This window comes from Vipera ursinii, assembly GCF_947247035.1.
Source record: "Vipera ursinii genome assembly, chromosome: 4".
In the NCBI taxonomy this organism is placed as follows: Eukaryota; Metazoa; Chordata; class Lepidosauria; order Squamata; family Viperidae; genus Vipera; species Vipera ursinii.
In genome coordinates, this window is record NC_139514.1 from 56,414,342 (window position 1) to 56,437,843 (window position 23,502).

Consider the following 23,502-nt stretch of genomic DNA (forward strand, 5'->3'; position numbering starts at 1 on the left):
AAGGTTGAAATAGACTTCAGTTTCTACTTAATGAATTTAATAATGTTTCTTTCATATACTGTATGCAAAATAAAAGAGAGAAAAAAATCCTACAAAAAGTATGTCAGGTTCATGGATATTAAAAGTAGTATGCAGAGGTTTCGTCTCTATGGCATCTGGTTACTTTCAGTACTTATTATATGCAACAGAAAGATTGCTTTCGAAGTGCTCATTTCTGTAATAGATAGACTTGTTGAGTGAAAGATTTCCTTGATTCTGTATAAAAGATGTTTTTATTCAAATAGACATCATACCTGGTTGCAAAGAACAATTGCTATTTCAGTTAGTACAATAGTGTAAGGCGGCAGCTGAGATCATCAAAACCAACAGCACTTTAGAAAACAAACAATACTCTGTTCATTTAGATTAAACTGAAGGAAATCATATGCTAAGAAATATATGCTTGAATGAAACATCCTACTTCAAGAGAAAACTCATTAGTCACTTTCTAACAAAAGCAAACGTTTTAAAGTTAATCTGAGGTGATTGTTATTTTAATGGTTAACAGAAAGCTATCTAATGAACTCGATACCCAGAGGTTTCTAACATAAAAAAATGGAAATGGGCAAAGCAGTCCCATTCAGTAAAGCAGTCCCTCCACAGCTTGGTACCAGTCAGATTTATATGTTAATTCACCCAGAACACAGGAGTTGGGAAAGATAATGCAGCTAGTGTATTGTGGGGATAGCTTCCATATTCAACCTTCTTCACCCTGTAAACATTTTTCTTCTCCAGCTAACCTGTGGGGTGTGTGTGTGTGTGTGTGTGTGTGTGTGTCCCATACTCTCCCAGTTTGGGATGTGAGAGGAGTGTACTGATGTCATTCACCTATTAACTAAGTTATAATATTATTTATCTGATGTGGGTTTAGTATACGGTATGAACCTAGTGAACTGCAGTGAACTGCAGTGATTGTCTTAGCATGGAAAATCCACTCATTTGGAAAATATGTGACATGAAATGTTAGATGTACCTCTAGGCACCTGTTTGCTTTCTCTCTCTTTCTCTCTCACACACAGACATGCATACACATTATTCATAGATCTCCCATATTGCATCAGTTTTGGCTCTACAGTTTTTTGAATATCTTTGAAAATAGTAAGACTGAGTGAGCGGCAGCAAAATAAATAGAAATATTCAATATACAGTAGCTTCAAATACTACCATAGTTCTGGATAAAAACATGGCAGGGTCGTTTAGAACCAAAATTAGTTTTATATTTGAGAAGAGGGTTTCTTGAAAGATTATACAAAGGTCACAGAATTTTTGCTATATCTTACACGTGGCTTTTCAAGAAAGATACCCAGAAGTGCAAATTCTGCAGATCCTCTAATGCAGGGGTGTCAAACTCACAACGTCATGTGACGTGTCGTGACTTTTTTTCCATTGCCGGCAATGGGGTGAGCGTGGTTTCGCTATGATGCATCCGGCCTGTGGGCCGGCAGTTTGACACCCCTGCTATAATGGATACATTTAACTTGGAGGAGAAACATATTAGTTTATGTAGTTCATTGACTGCAATCTGTCCAATGTTTAATCACAGTATTACCATAAATTGTTGATATCCAAATCTATCTCTATTCAGAAATGATCACAGGATATCAGAAGAATTTGATATGAGTACATTTTGCATTTAACACAAACCACATAGAATCCTTCTGTATGTTTATACAGATAGTCCTTTATTTATGACCACAATTGAGTCCAAAGGTTTATGTTGCTAAGCGAGATAGTTAAGTGAATCTTAGCCCATTTTATGACCTTTCTTACTACAGTTGTTAAGTGAATCCCTGCACTTGTTAAGTTAGTAACAGGGTTGTTAGGTGAATCTGGCTTCCTCACTAACTTTGCTTGTCAGAAGGTTCAATCAGAAAAGCTGGAAGAGACCTTAGCGGTGATGATGATGATGATGATAAAGATGGAGTTGGAAGGGACCTTGGGGGTCTTCTAATCCAACCCCCTGCTCAAGCAGGCGACCCTATACCATTCTGAACAAATGGCTGTCCAGTCTTTTCTTTAAAACCTCCAGTGATGAAGCACCCACAACATCTGAAGGGTTGGTTCCAATTGTCCTCACTGTTAGGAAGTTTCTCCTTAGTTCTAGGTTGCTTCTCTCCTTGATTAATTTCCATCCATTGCTTCTTGTCTTGCCTTCTGGTGCTTTGAAAAATAAGTTGATCTGCCTCTCAAATATTTTAATACTGCTATCCTATCATTCCTAGTCCTCCTTTTTTTCTAGACTGGCCATTCCCAAGTCCTGTAACCATTCTTCATATGTTTTTGTCTCCAGGCTCTTAATCATCTTAGTTTCTCTTCTTTGCACTTTTTCCAAAGTCTCAACATCTTTTTTGTAATGTGGTGAAAGGTTGCAAAAGGTGACCCCCATGACTCAGGGACACTGCAACCATCATAAATATGAATCAGTTGCCAAGCGTCTGAATTTTGACCATTGTGACCATGGGGATGCTGAAACTATTGTTAAGTGTGAAAAACAGACATAAATTACTTTTTTCAATACAGTTGTAACTTTGAATAGTCACTAAATGAATTGTTGTAAGCTGAGGACTACCTGTACATTTCATATCTGGGTCTGACTTTTCAGATAGCATAAAATTGGTGATTTGGAATCATCACTTGGACCTTAGTTCAGAAATATTTTTATTTTTGGCTAAACTGCTTCATTCAGAAACATTAAGGACTAATCAATCTTGAACATTTGATTAAAATGTAAAATATTGCAGGGTTGGAAACAATATGGAGAGAGACCTTTTCACATACATATAAAAATCCCACTTGCAAATACTTGGTAGTAAAAACCTAATAAAACTATCTTCAAATCTCACTTAGTCTCCAGACTTGCCCTCATTTTTCAAAGAAGTCTATGCATCACAGCATCTGATTCGCCCATTCAACCCAATTGTGTGCAGGAAAGAACATATATGCAAAGTTAGGGCAATCTCTAGACTGAAATTAATTACACTCAGCTTCATAAAGTGCATTTGTAACAAATATCTGGAACTTCTTGGACACTGCACAGAGACTATGTTCCTCCTACATTAAAAAAAATTCTTAGTACAATTGAAACTCATGTTAGCAAGAAACACAAAAATCACCATTTGTAGATTAAAAAATAAGTCAGTTTCTGCAGCTGCTGTATGAGTACCCATATTTCTTGTTGCTGATGATTTTCATGGTGTCATGGTGAATGATTAACACCATGTTAGCGTCAAAATAAGAATAGTGATTTCTAGTCAAACAGCTGTATGTTTCTATCTGTTTAGGATTCCTTCATTCTGGATATCTAGGGGCCACCAGTTTCTTTCTGGCAAGGTTCCTATGCTCTTAACAGCTGCATGGACAAACAGAAATTCAACGGGTGGAACTTTTTTTTTATTCTCAAAGTTTGGAAAACCTGTCCTATTTAATTTAATTTTAATTTAATTTAATAACATTTATATACCGCCCTTCTCCCTGAGGACTCAGGGCGGTTCACAGGGCAGAATAAAATAGCAAATACAAACATTAAAAAAAGATTAAACAATTGCCCTAGTTAAAAACAATATAAATACAACGCTAAAAACCCCCAGCAAAATTAAAAAACGAAAGATAAAACAACCCCAACACTCCCCCTCAGGCTAGGCCGGCTTGTACAAACAGAAATGTCTTGAGATCGCGACGAAAGGAGCGAAGATCGGGCGCCATCCGGAGCTCTACCGGTAGCTGATTCCACAGCTCCGGAGCGCCCACAGAGAAGGATCTCCCCCTGGGGGCCACCAATCGACATTCTCTGATCGGTGGCACCCTGAGGAGGCCCTCTCTGTGGGAACGCACAGGGCGCAGGGAGCTTGATGCCGGCAGCAGATGTTCCCTGAGGTACTCCGGCCCCATGCCATGGAGTGCTTTGAATACCGTTACCAGTACCTTGAATCTCGCCCGGAAGACAACTGGCAACCAATGCAGCTCACGGAGCAGAGGTGTAACGTGGGAGTATCGGGAGACTCCCAACACCACTCTCGCGGCTGCATTCTGTACCAGTTGGAGCTTCCGAGTGGTCCTCAAGGGCAGCCCCATGTAGAGAGCGTTGCAGTAGTCCAGACGAGAGGACACGAGCGCATGAGTGACCGTGCATAGATCATCCCGGCTAAGATAGGGCCGCAACTGACGCACCAGGCGAACCTGTGCGAAGGCCCCCCTAGTCACGGCTCCTATATGATCTTCCAAGGTGAGCCGTGAATCTAGGAGGACCCCCAAGTTGCGAGCCCTATCTACGGGGGGTAATAATTCACCCCCCATAGCTAGAGGTGGAATGTCCGAATAAACCCGGGATGAAGGTATGCAAAGCCACTCAGTCTTGTCGGGGTTGAGTTGAAGTCTGTTCCTCCCCATCCAGACCCGAACCGCCTCCAGGCAACGGGACATCACGTTGAGGGCATCACTGGGGTGGTTTGGGGTCGAAAAGAAAAGTTGGGTATCATCAGCGTACTGATGATACCCAACTCCAAAGCCACGAATGATCTCACCCAGCGGCTTCATGTAGATGTTGAACAGGAGAGGCGAGAGGACCGACCCCTGAGGAACTCCACAAATGAGAGACCTCGCGGTCGACCTCTGCCCCCCTGCCAACACCGACTGCGAACGTCCCAAGAGATAGGAGGAGAACCACTGTAAAACTGTGCCTCCCACTCCCAATCCCCAATCCCCAGCAAGATACCATGGTCGATGGTATCGAAAGCCGCCGAGAGGTCTAATAGGACTAGGACAGAGGAATGCCCCCTGTCCCGAGCCCTCCAGAGATCATTCACCAGCGCGACCAATGCCGTCTCCGTGCTGTGCCCGGGCCTGAAACCCGATTGGTACGGGTCTAGATAAATGCATAAGAACAAAAATAAGGAGAAATGGGATTCCCTAAGCACAAATTTTAGCAAATAGTCTAATTTTGATTTTCCTGATTTTCAAGAAAGTGAAGTTTGCCATGAAGAAGTGGTTGGATGAGGAATCTATCTTACAGCTTAATGTTAGCTCATTCTTCAAATTACACATAAACTATATCCCCATCCACTGAAATTCTTCCTCATTCAGGTCAATTGGAATGTGTGTTTCGCTGCAAAATTCCAGTTAAACATTCTGCAAAACGTTCAGCCATGCAGAAAACATGACGCCAGGTCAACAAGTCCACATAGACCAAAAGTAAAAGGGGCAAGCAAAACATGATGAAGATAGATTAACTTAAAAGGTCAAATGAATAAAATATGTAAATACCAGAGGAAAAGCAAGTTAAAGAATGTATGGTAAAGTAAGCCAAAAAAATTGGTTATAATATTCAAATTGATCGTTGAGAATGTGGTTAAAAGGTCTGAAATTCAGTGTCTTATCAGTTAAAAGTAAACTTTTTAAAAATGATGTATCATTGGTGTGACATCAGAGAAATAGTCTAAGATGTATAAATGTACTTCTAATCTCTGTTCAAAATATGAAAAACATGAAGGGACATTTTATTATGCATTGTGGACTTGTGAAAAAATGAAAATATACTGGATACAAATACATATGGCGATGCAGGGCGTTTTAAAAATTAACATTCAGATGAATCTGGAACTTTTTTTACTAGGACATATGGGTCGCGATGGGTCGGACACGACTTCGCAGCTAACAACAACATGGAGACTCAACTAAAAACTGCTCATGGATGATAGATTTTATATATGGTAACTGCAGCACAGCCATTATATGCACAAAAATGAAAAACTACAGAAACACCATTAATGGAGGAATGGCTGAGTTTGCAGAAATAGCTAAACTGAATTGTTTTATCAAGGAAGGAACAATTATATCTTGTTTCCCTTTCATTTTCTGCACAGTCCAGGATTTTCTTAATTATATCTTCTTCAGATGGTATTTCTTCATTTTTCCAAAATAGAGCAAATGTAATTCCCACTGCTATTAATACATGTAATAATAACTGTACACATTCTTTATCATATTTTTCTGAAATTATACCTAAAAGAAATAGTTTATAGTCTACATGGGTTCCTGTCATCTTCTCTAGCCACCTATGTATTTTTGACCAAATTTCTTTGCTTTAGGGCATGTCCACCAAAGATGGTAATATGTGCCTGGATTTTGTCTACATTTCCAACAATTTTTAAACATTTTTGCTAGTCTTGCAAGTTCCATCTATAGAACATTTTATATAAATTTTCTTTATAAGTAGCTGCCCTTGTTATTTTATAGTTTCTTTCCCATAGGTTCTGCCATTTTACTAACTCTACATTGTGCCCAAATTTGTTTGCCCAAGTTATCATTGTTTCTTTAACTTGTTCATCCTCCATCTTTAAATTTAACAGAAAACTGTACAATTTCTTAATCAATTTGTCATCTGATGGCAATAGTATCTGGTCAAACACTGTCTGATCTTTATAAAAAACATATATTTTTGCATCTTTCTCATATCTCATTTGCATTTGCAAATGTGGCCACTATGATAGCTCTATGCCCTGTTCTTCCAATTCTTGTTTAGTTTGTAGTTTCCTATCAGTATTCAAAATGTCTTTATAAGTCACAAGTTTTTCATAATTAATTAAATTTGGGTGTACAAACGCTTCCATTGTCGAAATCCATCCTGGTATTTTCATGTAAATTCTCAATTTTATCTTTTCCCATGTCAAAAGCAATGCATTTCTTACACAGTGGTTTTAGAAAGTATTTATGAAATTTGTTCTTCCCATACCATACAAAGGTATGCCATCCAAGTTGTAGGTCATGCCTCTCTAGGCATAATAATCTTTTGTTTCTAAGGGTTATCCATTCTTTGAACCATGTTAGTGCAGCTTCTTGTAGTACAAAAGCCAATCTGGTAACCCAAAACCTCCATTTTCTTTTGCTTCTTGTAACATTTTCAATCTAATTCTAACCATATGTCCTTTAATTTCATCTCCAATAAGTCTTATAGTCATAATCCAATAGGGCTCCCCCACACAGGGGGAGGCAGGAAGGAAAAAAGACCTTCTAATCCACTTCTGCCTTTCAGTCTCAGCTTCAAACAATTGTCCAAAGGTCCAAAGTTATCACTCTGCCCAGATTTGTAATCCAAAAGGTCCTGAATAAAGGGTTAATAATCCCTAGGAGCTCCCCCAAAGGGAGTCGCCCAAAGTCAAATTTCTAGTGTCTCTAAATAGTTCTTGAGCATGGGGCTCTATTATCCAGTACACTCCCCTGTCCAAAAAAGGGAAGCAATAGCAGGAAAGAATTTATAATCCACTTTTGACTTTTTCTTTCAACACCAACTCTACACAGTTGTCCAAAAGTCCAGAAATCCAAAACAGTCAAAGTTTGTACTCCTCAAGGTCTTGCTATTTCAAATTAGTAATCCACAAGGCCTCTTCCAAAAAAATTAACCAAGAATCCAATTTCCTCTGTAAATTACTTTGATAAAAGACTGGAAAGATTTTATAGACATTTTATGAAAATGGATTAAAAATCTTTATTAAAAGATTTGTTTATGATATGCAATATGGGAGGGTGACTTCTGTTTGAAACTGCTATAAATAAGAGTGGATGTACCTTTCTTTTTCTTGCTTTTTATTATTCTTCATTTTCTTTTATTCTTTTATCTTTTTCTATTTCTTCTATGTTTTCACAGTTTTTTTAATCTTTATAAAATCTCCTTTTAATAAAAATTATTTTTTAAAAAATATGTTAGTACCCTCTCACATTGTCCCTGAAACAGTTCAGGAAGGCTAGACTATGGACTGTGCTGTATACATTAAGGAAGACAGAGGCCTTAACACTGGAATTTACAGAAAACCCACACACAGAGATCAATATTTTACATTATGATTCACACCACCCACTGGAGGACAAAATGGGAGTTATCAGAACCCTACACCACAGAGCTGAAGGCCTGCCTACCAGCAAAGAAGAAAAAGAAATAAAACACATCAAGAAAGCCCTCAGAACATGTGGCTATTCCAAGTGGGTCTTCATCAAATCTCAAAAAAGACCTAGCAGGAACTCCTCCATAACAGACCAGAAGAAAACAATAAACAAAGCAATGTAGTCATTCCATACGGTGCAGGAATATCAGAAAAGCTCAGGAGGATCTTCAGCCAACACAACATACGTGCATACTTCAAACCACTGTTTTTTTTGTAAAAGAAAAAGGTGCTGGAACTCACACGTCATACAACCCACCTTGCCTACCCTACAAGGTTCCATCCAAAAAAGGTGCCAGAACTCCATTCTCGGCGTTCTATGACAAAAAAAGCCCTGCTTCAAATCCAAGAATACACTAAGGCAGAAGCTTGTCCATCCCAAGGATAAAACACCCAGACACAAACTGAACAATGTGGTATATGCAGTACAATGCAGTGAGCCATGTGCAGATCTATACACTGGGGAAATGAAACAACTTCATAAACTTATGGCACAACACAGAAGAACAAACCCATCAGGACCAGATTCAGCAGTCCATCTGCATTTAAAAGACAAAATCCATTCTTTTGAAGGCAGCAAAGTTCACATTTTGGACAGAGAGGACTGCTGGCTTGAAAGAGGTGTTAAACAGACCATCTATGTCAAAACTGAACAGCCCTCTATCAACAGAGGGGGAGGGACACGACATCATCTATCTCCAGTCTACAATACAGTCCTTTCAACAGTTCCAAGAAGGCTCCACACACATTAGCACTACTCAGGTAATCCTGAGGACACGGATAAGTTTCCAGATAGCATTAACAACTCACTGAAAGAATGCAAATGAACAGCTGTCTGCAAGGAGTATAAATCTTTCCATTCCCCACCATCCAGTCAGAGCTGAAGAAGCTTCTTGGATGAGAAGCGAAATGTCTTCAAAGAAAAACAAGAAAGTCCAGTTGCCTTGTGGGGGAAAAAAGCATCTTTGGGATAACTATGATCTGAATGACTGAGAGTCTCCATAGATAACAGAAAGTCATGTAACAGCCTGTTTTTCTTTTCCATCTTTTCTCCTGGACTCCAGGTCATGCTTTAATTATCGTTCTTGCCTCCCGGTTTGCTGGTCTCTCATATGACAATGGCATCTCTAATATGCCTCTCAGCTCTTCCCCAATATTGAGCTGGGAATTAACTACATCACTAGAATACCTATCTGTTGATCGAAATCAACAGAACCCTTCCAGGTGAATGGTTTTGACTGTTAATAGATCTTAATAGGTTAAATACTATTCTAAGGTAGGCTGTACTCTACAATATTCATAATCTCTAATATTTAAGAGATTCACTACTCTGTTTTTCCCTTCGCCTTGACTATTAGCTAAGTGATTACAGCCAGTAGACATAATTTTCTCAACAATCAAGTGAAGAAACTGTAATCTAGAACAGAATAGAATAATAACTTTATTGTCACTTTGAATGTACACTAATACATTAAAATGCAATTTCATTGCATTCAGCTGTCAAAGGGTCACCACCTCTGATATACACTACATAAATATGACATACGTACGTACGTACATAATAATAATAAACCTTTATTGTCAAAGTACAACATGTGTACATTGAGATTAGCTGAGCCTCCCCCTGTGCTCTCTCCCCCCAACACACAGTGACAACAAACCCTCCATCCCACCACACTATGTGAACCAACTACACCACACACCGGCCTCCCAAGTCAACTCTGCATAAGATTATATCCCATTCAAAAGCCTAACAGCCCACGGATAAAAGCTGTTCTTCAGCCTGTTGGTACGGCTGGCTATATTCCTATATCTCCTACCGAATGGTAGGAGAGTAAAGAGATACCGTCCAGGGTGTGAGTCATCCCTGAGAATCTTCCTCACTCTTCCAAGGCAACGAGCCCTGGCGATGTCATCCAGTGGTGTCAGGGAACAGCCCACAATGTCTTGTGCTGTGCTCACTACCCTCTGTAATACTTTCCTATCCGCGGCTGTCAGACCGGCATACCAAACCACAATACCATATGAGAGGACGCTCTCTATGGTAGACCGGTAAAAGAGGGTCATTAGCTGTTGTTCTACCCTGTTCTTCCGCAAGATCCTAAGAAAGTGAAGCCTCTGTTGGGCCTTTCTAGCCACCTGGGTTGTGTTAACTTTCCAGGTCAGATCTTCACAGAGGTAGACTCCCAGAAATTTAAAGGAGGGAACTCTCTCTACACAGTCCTCCCCGATGTAAAGTGGGGCAGGTTCCTCTTTTTTTCTCCGGAAGTCTAACACCATCTCTTTCGTCTTGCTGATGTTTAGGTGCAAGTTGTTGTTACTACACCATATGGATAGTTTTTGTACCTCCGCCCTATATGCTGTCTCATCCCCACATACATACATACATACATACATACATACATACATACATACATACATACATAAATAAGGTACAGAATTATGCATATACCCACATATATTATATGAAACAGAAAAACAACAGTCTAGTTTGGGTTAAGTATACATGTGCATGGTGAGAAAAACGAATCTTGCAAGTTTATCAGACGGATAGCATAGGGAACAAAGCTATTACAGAATCAGGTAGTCCTGCTAGAAACACTTCGAAACCTCTTCCCAGAGGGGAGCAACAGAAAGAGATCGTAAAGTGAATGTGTGGGGTCTCTAACAATGCTTTGAGCTCTAAGCATATAGTGCTTATGAGCAGCATCATGAATACCAGGAAGTGAGCTTCCTATGATTTTCTCAGCTGTCTTTACCATATGGACTTTCTATCTGAGGCACTGCTGCCACCAAACCTATTGTGTAGTGGGTCCGACGCAAGGAAGAGACGCCAGCCGGTGTGTGAGTTCAGCTCTTTATTGAAGGGGGGTGGGGGCTACCTGGGGAATGAGGGCTACCTGGCCTCCTTAAATACCTAGCCAGGTAAGCAGACAGCCAATGGGGTTGGCCCTAGGTTTCCCGCCGAAACTGGGTTTCCCGCCGAAACCGTCCAGGCCAAGGCCCCCTGGTGGCTGTTGCTATGCAGGTGCCTGCATACATAACAAAACCAGACTGTGATGCAGTTTGTTAAAATGCTCTCAATCGTGCCTCTGTAAAAAGTGGCCAGGACAGAAGGAGAAAGATGTGCTCTCCTCATCCGACGCAGGAAATGCAGACGCTGGTTTGCATGCTTCACTAAGGATGAGACGTGGAGAGACCAATTCAGATTGTTAGTTAATTAATACCAGGGCTTTTTTTCTCATTGAACGCTCAGAACGGAGTTTCGGCACCTTTTTTGGATGGAACCTTGTAGGGTAGGCAAGGCAGGTTGTATAACATGTGTGAGTTCCGGCACCTTTTTCTTTTACAAAAAAAGCACTGGTTAATACTTACTACTGTTGACTACCTCTACAGCTGCATCCTTGATACTGAGTGGAGTATGACTGTGCCACCTTTTTCTGAAATCTACAATGATCTTCTTTGTTTCATCAACATTTAGAACCAGGTTAATTTTACTGCACCAGTCCACCAAAGCCTTCACCTCTTCCCTATAAGCATCTTCACTGTCATCCTGGATAAGACCCACCACTGCCGTGTCGTCTGCATACTACATAATATGATTCGTAGCAGATTTGGCACAGCAGTCATGGGTCATCTGTGCTTTAGAAGGAGCAGTTAGAGGTTCAAGCCATATTTTCTTTGTTATTTGTTCTTCATTTTTTATTGCTTTTTTCTAACAAGACTACTGATTTCCTAGGACTATTGATTTTTTAGTCCTATGAAATAATTTAAAGGAAACTGTCATCTAGTTGTCATATGGATTACCGCAGCATAAGATATTATGCCATAGGCAGAAATGAATCAATCTTCCTTAAATTCCACATCACATCCTTATGCTTGCTGTTCCTGTGTCATGCTGGACACGAAAATGATTTCAGAAAATTCTGTCTTGACTAGGACATTTTGGCAGCAATTTGTTCAGCTCAAAATTCTTGTTAGTCTCTTAATAACCAAGTCCTGTATGCCGGGAAATAATTGCCAATTGATTTCCTTTCTGTGGTTGGGTCTTATTAGACACATACAGCTTTTTATCCACTGGGTCATCCTTTCAGAAATATTTCCTTAATATATGTTTTCAGCAATGGCAGAATTTCTAACGTGCTTCCTATACTGGGATACATTGAGGTGTATCTGCCTTGAAAATAGCACACACTGAACCTTTCAGCATGTTTAAACAGCAGCACAGGAAATGTTTTACCATATTTTGTATTATGTCATAAATTATTTTATGTATAGTGATTATAAAAAAAAATTAAGTGCACAGGGTTACTGATTCAAAACCCAGCAGAACTTTCTTAAAATACTATTTTTCTGTTCCTGAACTATCCATTTTAATGATTTTATTTTAGTCAAGTCCATCAATATACTAGCTCAGCATTTTTTCCCCACCCACTGCAGATAGAAGTGTTTCCAAATAAGGTGCTGCAAAAAGCAAAAATGCCCAGCAAAAAAATTATTTTAAAATATTCTACCAGGTTCTAACCAATAATCCTCTGCCTGTCAAACAAGATTTATAACCACTATATCACTGAAATAGCTGCAGTCGACATTAAAGTGAAAAGCAGATCCAGGTAAGGGTGGTGGCTCTGTGCAATAGCCAATTAAATATATGTTTATTTTAAACAAAGTAAAATGCAGCAGTGCTTCTTTTAATATAGAACTGGAAAATATGGGTGGTCTCATTTCTATAGCCTAGAGATTAATTGAGAATAACAACATTGATTCCTGTGCTCCAGATACATTTAAGAAATGTAGAAGCCATACCAACTACATACCATGTATAAGATATTTGAAACTCATTTTTCTTCCCACTTACTCTAACAGAATACTTGACCTTCTCTTTTAACAGACTGGGTTGTTTCCATCTGTTAACATAGGCAGGTTTGTTTTTAATGTTGTTTTTCACTGACTCCATGAAAATGACTCACTTAAGCAAGTTCTGTAAATGCAACCCCCTGGAAGCAGCATTTTTAAAATCATTTGAAAGGACTCTCAGTCTCCTAAAAAATCAGTAGGCTTGTCGAAGAAAGGTATCCTGTTATATACCTACATCAAACAACCCCGTGAAAACTTCTGCCTGACGGATCAAATGAGCTGATCTCAGAAATTCAAATACCTTGTCTGTAATAGAATGCAGACAAAGCCTAAGCCAGAGATCTTTTTTCCGTTCTTCCTTCCGAAGTCACTTTTCCCTGCTAACCATTTTTGGTCACCGAAGGACCTCTTCCCTTTTCCATCCATTTCTACTTTTGTCTCTTGTGCATGTATGCATATTATACACATTAACTATTTTGTTTTTTTTAAAAAAAAAATCTTGTTGTGGCCCTGTTTATGGCGTATGAGCTAGCTGCATATGGCTCTTAGCCATCAAGCCACAGGCACACAATTTGAAGCCAAGTGTAGAATAGACGTCAAAGCTGCCTACTATAAATATCTACTGGCTGCTGCTACATGCCTTTAAATTCCTGAATGGTTTGAATCTTAGCCTGCAATTCAAGAAACCCTGCACCCAAATGGCAGAAGTCATCCCAATTCTGTTAAGTTTGTATATTTCATAGTATTTGCTGACAAGTTTTCCGATGAAGTAAAGTATTCCCAAATGCTTCAAATCATGCCAGGAATGAAACTTCATGTCTACAGACTTTCATTTTAATGTTAGGAACCTACTTTTAAACTTTAAGCTTATCCTTAAGTTCAACCTTAGTTCTTTTTTTATTTCTTCCTCTGGCTCATATTAAATACCAAATTCAAGTATACCTCAAATTGATGCATAGTCCATTACTGCAACCCATGAAGGTGTGTTTTTTTTTTCTGATGCCAAAAATTCACCTAACAAACTATTCTATCGTCTTGACCAGGGGTCAGCAACCTGAAACAGTGAAAGAGCCACTCGGAACTGGTTCGCTCACAAAAGGAAAAACTGGGAGCCGCAAAAAATGTGTGCACATGCGCGTACATGCGCGCATGCGCAGAACAGGATTTGACTGAAGAGTGGAGCCAAGGCGAGATATGCACTTACCCTGCATATTTGAATTGATTGGTTGAACTTTTTTAGTCCCACTTTTTTTTTTAACTGCACATGGCAGAGGACTGGGAGCTGCAGGAGACGGCTGAAAGAGCCGCATGCGGCTCCGGAGCCGCGGGTTGCAGACCTGTGGTCTTGACCATCCAGTCTACACACTACTCATTTCAAAATATAACACAATCTTTATCAACATAGGATCATCATAAGCCAAAAGATGGAAAATACAGTTTTATGTCAGTTTATTTGAGCTAGTATTAGTTTGTTTAATGTTCACTTCCTTTTCATTTATCTGATTATTTATTTACAATTAACAACTACGTCCCTTTCAGTTTCCAAAGTCCTTGTAACTACTTAGGAAAAACAGACAACAAACTTTGAGGAAAAATACCATATTAAATAAAATAAAACATTTTAAACTAAAGAAACATAACATTAAACATTAAAAGAGGATGGACTATTTTTCATATCTAAAAAAAATAACACCACCAGTGCCAGATGAATATAACTACCCACTCTTCTCTGTAACCACTTCTATAATATTCAAGACATACTGAAGGACAAAGATTACTTTGATCTGAGATCGTTTAAACCTAGAAGGAAAAAGGTACTAGGATTTCTACGCAAGTATATCACTTTCTCTATAATGTTTTCATTCAATGTCCAATTTTGTTATCCACGAAGATAAAACAAGTCACATTATAACCAGATCTTTGCTTAAATTAGTGAGCGTATTTACTTCTGGTACTTTCTGGCTACTGTATTTTTTAAAATCAGTTTTGAGACTAATATACCATTGGCCACATAAATGGGAATAGAGGTAGAGAAACAGGACCGTCTGCAACATAACCATTCTTTTTGGTTTTATTATTAACTTCTCTTACTGGAAAAAATCATATTCAGGTCTCAGCAATTTATTTTTTAGTTAAATATATGTATTATTCCTTTTAAAAGGGACGCGGTGGCTCAGTGGGTTAGGACGCTGAGCCTGTCGAACAGAAGGTCGGCAGTTTGGCGGGTCAAATCCCGAGTGCCGCGTAACAGAGTGAGCGCCTGTTACTCGAAAGCACGTAAAAATGCAAGTAGAAAAATAGGGACCACTACGGTGGGAAGGTAACAGCGTTCCGTGCGCCTTTGGCGTCTAGTCATGACGGCCACATGACCACGGAGACGTCCTTGGACAAGCGCTGGCTCTTCGGCTTTGAAACGGAGATGAGCACCAGCCCCTAGAGTCGGAAACGACTAGCACGCATGTGCGGGGGAACCTTTACCTTTACCTTACCTATTATTCCTTTTAATTATTCAACTACATCTCAGAGGTGTTGAGTAACTTAATAATTCTCACTACCTAGTTAAAACTATATAAATTGGTACCATGTAACTTACCCTTATCAGGCTGATTAAAATAATTTTTATCATATCATTTTATTAGCTTTTCTTTGGTGTTCCCTTTCTCCAGAGAGTAGGGATATTCTTTATGCAAAATGGTTTTCCAGATGATTTTTAGACTGCAAATCATTAACTATTTTCAAATATGATAATGATGTGACGCCTCTTTTAATGAAATGTGTGCTCTTTTTAGTCTTTTGCATTCAAAATTATAACATCAACTCCTTCCTTACTTCCAAGATTAATCTCTTGCTAGATGAATGGAAATTAAAATTTCTGACTATTCTGAAATTACAAACTTTTATAGATTTTAGGTTAGCACTGTATTAAAATTTGAAACCAGCACAAAGCTGAATGGGCATAATTCAATACATCACTGAGACACACAAGGATAGCTTAGATATAATCAAATGCAATTTTATTCACTGTATTAAATCTTTGCCTTCTAACAATTTTAAGCCAAAATGGCAACACATTGTAATGGAGGGAAGTGCAAATGTTAACATATCAGGACTAAGAATTTTCAAGCACTCAAAACTATTTTATAATAAGAACTATGCATATTACTTCTTTCAAAAAAGTACAACAATTCAATATTATTTTCACAAAGCAACTGTAACTTCACTACACTTGTATCTTTCATAATTTCTGAATTTCAAAAGTCAAAATCCATCTCAGAAGAAAACTCGAATTCATTAAAAACAGACAATTGAAGCCAAAGTAGAACTTTTGTAAATAAGCTAAAATTCCTAGGACATGTCTCTTTAGATATATTCCTTAAATGTAACAGTCAAGAGCTTGAAAAAAACAGCAGGGCAAAAGAAAATAGAGCAGAAATATGAAAATCCATGTTTTGGTTTTACTCATTCTGGATGTCTCCTATCCGCAATAAAAGTGGGCCTTTGCTCAAAAGAGAACCCAGAGAAATGCAGAACTAGTTACCTGAGTCATTTATTTTATATCCAGCAATTAATGTTTTCAGCATTTTAATGTTCAGCAATTATACAGTATTGGCATGTTTTGACTATTTAAATTATGAAGGTAAAAGAGGGTAATATTTTCACATCATTCTAATATAAATAGCTTACAACTTCAGAAGTTGGGTATTCTCAATGGAAAGACAACTGTGAGGGGAAGACATGAAAACTTATCAATAAAAATGCCCCCACTTCAGATAGATTTTCTTAAAGAAAGTTACTTTTTTTTTTAGAAAATTTAAAAACAACATGAAAGACTATCTTAATCTTAAGGAAACAAAGTCAGTGCTCCTTGTTCATTTTAGCAAGATGCAGTCAGAAGCTCTTTTATTCTTAATAAGTAATCATTGAAAATTTGTTATTAATATATTTTTATGTCCATGAATTAGGTATTTATCACCGTACGAACAACCAGGCCTAACAAAATAGTAATCATCCTAGTTCAGCGGTAGGCAACCTCGGCTCTTTTATAACTCATGGACTTCAACTCCCAGAATTCCTGAGTCAGCAGTTGAAGTCCATGAGTCATAAAAGAGCCGAGGTTGCCTACCCGTCCTAGTCGCTTGAAGCCCAAAGGAAATCATAAACTGATGCTAGTGTCTTTTTTTAGCTAGTCTCTAGCTAGTTTGGCTAGTCTTTTTTTAAAATTGCTAATCTTTTAAAATTAGCTAGCTAGCACTATACAAAAGCATAGATACAGGATAGACAGTAGCTATTTCTTCAGTTCCCCTGACTGACCCTGGAAATAGGAGGAACGTGGCACGAAATATGGTAGCATCACATTGAAATATGGCACAAAATATGGTAGCATCAAATTGAACCAGCCAGGCTAATAACTGAAGAGAATGCTCGTGCCTAGGCCACTATGGGTGTAGTGCTAAGGCAAAATGAGCTGTGACCTATTCCAGAGACGCTCTTCCTACTCTGTTGGCTGCCTCGTTATATTCTCTCCCTCTCTCCAGAATAACAGAAGAGGCAATTTGCCGGAGTCACCCACTATGCTGCTTGGCTCAGCTTTGGAAGGCACAGAATGAAATGGAAATCTAGTCAGCAATGGGGGGGGGAAAAGTTTTACAACTTATGCTACTCCGTAGCTATGTCTTCTAAAAGGAGAAGTCAGGAGAGCATTAGGAAACATGGTAATGTTCTTCTTTTGTCCCTTTCCAATGCAGCAAGCTTGTATAGTCTGAGGAAACCAGGAAGAGAGAGAGACAGAATCTTCTGCCCAGCATCCTTTCACCCAGACAATTATGCTAATAATTTAACTTCCATAGTTTTGATATAAATATTTACATAAAATATTTACAAAATATTTACAAAAAATAATCTTCTATTAGATTTTTAACTAAGGTCATCGTTGACATTAAAAAATCAAAATTTAAAATCTTTTCTCACTGTTACTAAAATACCGTAAGAGGAAGTCAAATGAAGGATAATATAGACTGGGGGTAGGCAACCTTGCCTCTTTTATGACTCGTGGACTTCAACTCCCAGAATTCCTGAGCCAGCCATGCTGAGGGAAAATGGAGAAGTTTCCATACTGAGCCATTCTGGCTCAGGAATTCTGGGAGTTGAAGTCCATGAGTCATAAAAGAGCCAAGGTTGCCTACCTCTGATATAGACCAAAGGTACTTGATTTTACCTTAACAATCTATGATATGGCAAATATAAATTCTGAACTATATCCCTTAGCTGTCAGGTAAGATTCTGATTAAAAAGGGAGGCTTATTGGTAAATCCACCCACTCCTTACAAATATTCCAGACATTAAACTCAGTATTTCTAAGAGACCTGATACATCACAACCCAGGAAATTCTGAGATGCTACTTATGGCTCGGATTCCTGTGCATGAATGCCAAGCATACGAACCATTTAATTACAATGACGAGATATATCAGAAAGCATGTATAATATTTTACAAATTACTGCAGAACTTAAAAGTATGCTTGCAAAGTTAAGGACGGCCTCAGCAAGAGTCTTACATTTCACCTTCTAATACTCTGAGGTCCTCAAGCAGTTCTTGGGCCAGAATTTGTAGATCTTTATTACGGCTCTTTGATAGCATAAGGATACGTGGAAGTGGTAGGGAGTCACGTATTTCAAGAGCTGACTTAGTTAATATCTCTGGCTCCATAATCATGGACTGAAGAAGTCGTAATACATGAAAACATACTTCTGGATCTGGATCTAGAAAAGAGAAAGAAAATAGTATAGCTATGTGGCTTTAAAGAATGGTCACCATATAAGTACAATAATGGCAATAATAAATAATTACCATTCTTAGAATTTAAAGCAAACTTCTAAATTATTCCTGTGAAGTCCTTCTAAAACTAATTATTTCAGCCACCTGTTTATCAATGTTCTCTACACTAAATCCACAAAGCACAGAAATAGCAATGCTACCTTCTCTGGTTCAATATATTTGGTTAAAAACCCTAAACTGGAATACTATTACACAAACCGGGAATTCTGATTGTGCCAGTGGATGCAGTTATAATAATGGCAAAGCCAATTAGCATGTTTAGGTTCCTTTTTCTCTTATTCTGTGATGCATGGAGAGACATTTTTAAAAAGATGGCTGGTTTCTTTAGTCTTTCTTTAGTTCCACATGTAGGGCATTCCCTAAATGCAAAGGAAATTTCATGCATTATTATCACTTGCAAACATTGCTTATTACTATATATTTTTAATTAACTTTATATAATGCAAAACTGAGCTGTAATCTGATGAATTCTATAAGCAATATTACACTTAGAACTATCCATCTACCTACCTACAGTGCTTCCATGATATTTCACTGTCAAGCTGCACAGAACCTATGCTGCTGCTGCAATAAGCATCACCTCAGATACAATATATATTTATTATATAATACGTATCAGTAAACAAGTTGGGTGGACTTTCAAGAAATATGAATAGGACAGAAATGTCTTACTCTCTGCTACTTTCCAGAAAGTAGGGCTCCCTACATCAGACCAAAGGGGGGAAAACGAAACAAAAAAAAAATCCTGGATTTTTTTTATTTTCTGGCATCTGGTATTTGCAGCTCTGGGATCACATTTTCAGGTATTATATTCTACTCTGAATTGATGTTAAATAATTTAAAGAAAATGTTTATATACTTCTACTTCAAAATTTCTTGGATAAAACATTTAAGGTATTTATCAGAATTATAAAATGTCCAGTAAAATTTGATGCAACTGGCTTTCAAATATTAACAGGTGCAACTGATACGGCAAAATGGGATTGTAATCACATGTGTCACTAGAACTATATTTCCAGATGAACTACTCTCTGAAATGACACTTACATAATTTCACTGCATCAATGCCAAACTGTTAATCATCAGCAGATCCTGGAAATATGTGAATTCAGTTAACATATGAATAACATTCTTTGATCTCAGAGGCAGAGCTTAACATGTTACCAAGTAATGACTGCAAGAGTCAGGCATCACTGTGTTTTCCATTTTTTCTCACAAATTTTATATTAGGCTAGAAATTAGGAGACCACAAGTTCTCTCCTGCCAGCTGGATGACTTTGGGCCAGTCACTTTCTGATAGCCCTACTTCCAAATTCTTGCCAATGAGCAGAGTAGAATCTGGGATTCCTTTACCTTTACCTGGATAAGGGAGAGTCCCAGAATCACCCCAAAAGTTCATCCATTCAGTGGCAACTTGCAAGAAGACTCTGGAGTGGCACTTTGAAGTTGTCAGATGAGTTGTCCAGCTGGGAGGTGGAGCTGCAATCACTTCATTGTGGAATAAGCAGCCATTTCGGAATTTATTTTTTGAACGGAAAATAAGTCGTTCCTTTCACTGCTTAAGCACGTTATTTGATTATTATCTTTACTAAGCTAAAAAAGGCTCTTTTTGGTCACAGACTACTACTCCTTTTTGAAAATTTGTGCCATTTTGGGGACACTGTTATTGTTAAATGACAAGGAGGAGGATAACTGGAGGCAAACTAAAATAAGGAAGCATGGAGTACTTTTTCCTTTTTAATGTTGATGGACTTTTTAAAATTCTGTTTTTATTTTATCATTTTCATGAATGTGCCACCTGTATTTGACATTAGGAGTTACAATTTTCAATTCTGGAGGTTAATATCTTTCAATTTGGTAAGGAGAAACCAGTTAATCTAAAAAGTGTTTCTAAGAAGATTTATACTTTGACCACCAGAGGGAGCTAAAGAGTAGAAGAAGATAAACCAATATTGAAAGCATTCTAATCTAAGCTATCACTCCTTGAGAAGGGCAGCAACAAAAATCAAATAACCAAGTAGTTTCAACATTCTTGTCAGGACTCTACAACAGTAATATGCATATAGTGCAGTTCTATGAATGTTTAGGTACAAATAAATCATATAGTACTGTGTTCAGAGATCTTCCCTGCTTAGGATTGGAGCCTCCATTCATGTGTACCTCTATTTGAGAATATATTCCAATGAAAATAATCACATATCTAAATAAGCGTGTACACGATTGTGATTTTAAATCAGAAATAATGCATACTGGGGAACCAATGAGCATAATAGTAAAGACATTCAGTTGCAAATCAGGAAGCCCTCTGATTTGAATGTTGCTTCTGCTTGAACTCAGTAATACAGCTATGTGCTTTTTTAGCTTTATTCATTCCATGTGCAATATTAAAAATGACAACACTGAAAATCATTCAGTGAAAATAAAAGCCTATTACAAGGATTACAAGATAATGTATCTGTGAATATTTGAAAGGGCAGTAATCATAAATATAATAAAAATAGTAATACATTATATTATTATTAGCATCCTCAACATTACATATCAAAATCTAAACCTTGGCTATGCTCTATATCACATGCTAATTACAAGGAAATTCTTCTGTGATGTGTTTTTCCTCATACAGAGTTCATCCTGTTGCTTTTTTCTTTCTTGTCCCCTCATATAACCCTTCTATCTTTTACACAATTTCTTGGCAACATTTAAAGTATATAAAATATTGTTCTAATAAATCTGAGGAGTAATTTTAAAAGATTAATGTTACTGAGCATTTTAAACTTCTATTTATTGTATTTATAAAAACCTTACCATTCAGGAGCCACCAAAGTAATGGGAAGAATCCTGCATTTTCACTGATATACTTCACACCTTTCATGTTGATACTAATATTATATAAGGACATCAGCATCAGCCTATAATAAAAATTTAAAAAGTGACTGAAATGCATAGATGCATTTTTGGGCAAAGTTTATATTGCACCTTTTGATTTGACGATCTTCAAGATACTAAAGTAGCACATATACACATATATACAAGTAAAGCCTTGATTAAACTGCATTTAATACAAAATGTGCTAGGTTTGTTTTGAATGTAAAGGCAACCTGATAAATGAAAGTAACTATAAAGGCGTAAAATCAATTTAACTGATTACATTTGCACATGACTAAAACTATAGCTTTGAAATAAAGCTTAGTTTATCCTTAGACTGTACAACACAAGTCATACTATATAAAGTCTCATAAGAAAGAGTGACATCCATAAAAATAAATGTCTATTTTAAAGAAACTCTCCAGTTGTATTATTGTTTCAATCAGTTAGAAGTATTTTTAAATGTAATTAATAGATGATTTCTTAAAAATCCACTCGAGATTTGAGAATGAACAATGGCCTTGGTTTGAAAAGTCATTGCCTCTATAACAAATCAAATTAGAACTGAATCTGCTCCAAGAATACTAGCTTTGTAAAGCTAATATAGGATAAACATGTCATGGCCAGAATACAAGTCACAGTGCATCTTGCCTGTTTTTTGTCAACAACCCTAAGACTTTCATAAAAATTGTATAACGACAAACTGGATGTATTTGGTACAACTTAAACCTTTGTTGTGTGCAAAATTCCTTAACAAATCAATCAATTGCTGCAGGAGAAGAACTTTTTAACTGTCAGATCCTTTTAGGATACCTTTCAAAATAACTATAGAATTTAATCCGTTTGGAGAGAAAATGGTTGTGTAGTTATTGCTGGATACTTTATTTATTTTTTATTAAAGAGTTTTACAAAAACAAAATTTTACAATATATCCCCAAATCCCCCCACCCCAAACCCGCCCACTTCCCCCCCCCCACTTCCCAGAGCTAAATACAGGATTATAGTTATAATAATCATATTCTAAATAAAAATTATGCATAATATACAATTAACCAAATTCATAATGTGCTTTAACTCCCCTTTAACATAACTACATACAAAGTACCAATAACAATATCCCACTAAAATCTACTCATAAGCTAAATGGAACTTTTTAGTCCCATATTTGTTCTGAATATAATCTATCCATCTCCTCCAAACTGAAATACCGTATATACTTGAGTATAAGCCGAATTTTTCAGCCCACTTTTTGGGCTGAAAAATTCCACTTCGGCTTATACTCCAGTCAACAAAAAAAACTTACCGAGGACTTGTGCGCGGCCGAGGCTTTGGTGCTTCCGGGATCGCCCGCACCTCTCCCAAGCCACCGCCGTCCGAGACCTGCCGAAGTTTGGGGAGGTTTGGGGAGGTGCGCGCGCACCTCCCCAAACTCCGCGCCTTGCCTGCCTGCTTCTTTCCGCAGCGGAAAGAAGCAGGCAGGCAGGGCGCGGAGGAACGGAGACTTGCCGACGTTTGGGGAGGTTTGGGCGTCTCCCCAAACCTCGGCAGGTCTCCGTTCCTCCGCGCAGACCTGCCGACGTTTGGGGAGGTTTGGGCGCCTCCCCAAACCTCCCCAAACCTCGGCAGGTCTCCGTTCCTCCTGCCGACCTTTGGGGAGGTTTGGGCGCCTCCCCAAACCTCCCCAAACCTCGGCAGGTCTCCGTTCCTCCTGCCGACCTTTGGGGAGGTTTGGGCGCCTCCCCAAACCTCCCCAAACCTCGGCAGGTCTCCGTTCCTCCTGCCGACCTTTGGGGAGGTTTGGGCGCCTCCCCAAACCTCCCCAAACCTCGGCAGGTCTCCGTTCCTCCTGCCGACCTTTGGGGAGGTTTGGGCGCCTCCCCAAACCTCGGCAGGTCTCCGTTCCTCCGCGCAGACCTGCCGACGTTTGGGAAGGTTTGGGCGCCTCCCCAAACCTCCCCAGGTCTCCGTTCCTGT

The 23,502-nt window shown here is 38.4% G+C and overlaps 1 protein-coding gene and 1 long non-coding RNA gene across 2 annotated transcripts in view; one reads left to right on the top strand and one right to left on the bottom strand.

Annotated features, from left to right (window-relative positions):
* LOC310640274 overlaps positions 1-23,502 on the top strand; it is a 367,510-nt gene that overhangs the window by 219,421 nt on the left and 124,587 nt on the right. The gene's annotated exons all lie outside the window — the stretch shown is intronic.
* The window catches only part of HSF2BP (heat shock transcription factor 2 binding protein), a gene marked incomplete at its 3' end in the record, with an annotated part of 29,816 nt that continues 24,692 nt past the window's right edge, over positions 18,379-23,502 (bottom strand). Inside the window, exons 7-8 of the mRNA XM_083361585.1 lie at positions 21,469-21,572; positions 18,379-18,587 (exon numbers count right to left, since the gene is read on the bottom strand). Coding sequence (XP_083217711.1) covers positions 18,379-18,587; positions 21,469-21,572 — 313 coding nt within the window. The remainder of the gene's footprint in view (positions 18,588-21,468; positions 21,573-23,502) is intronic.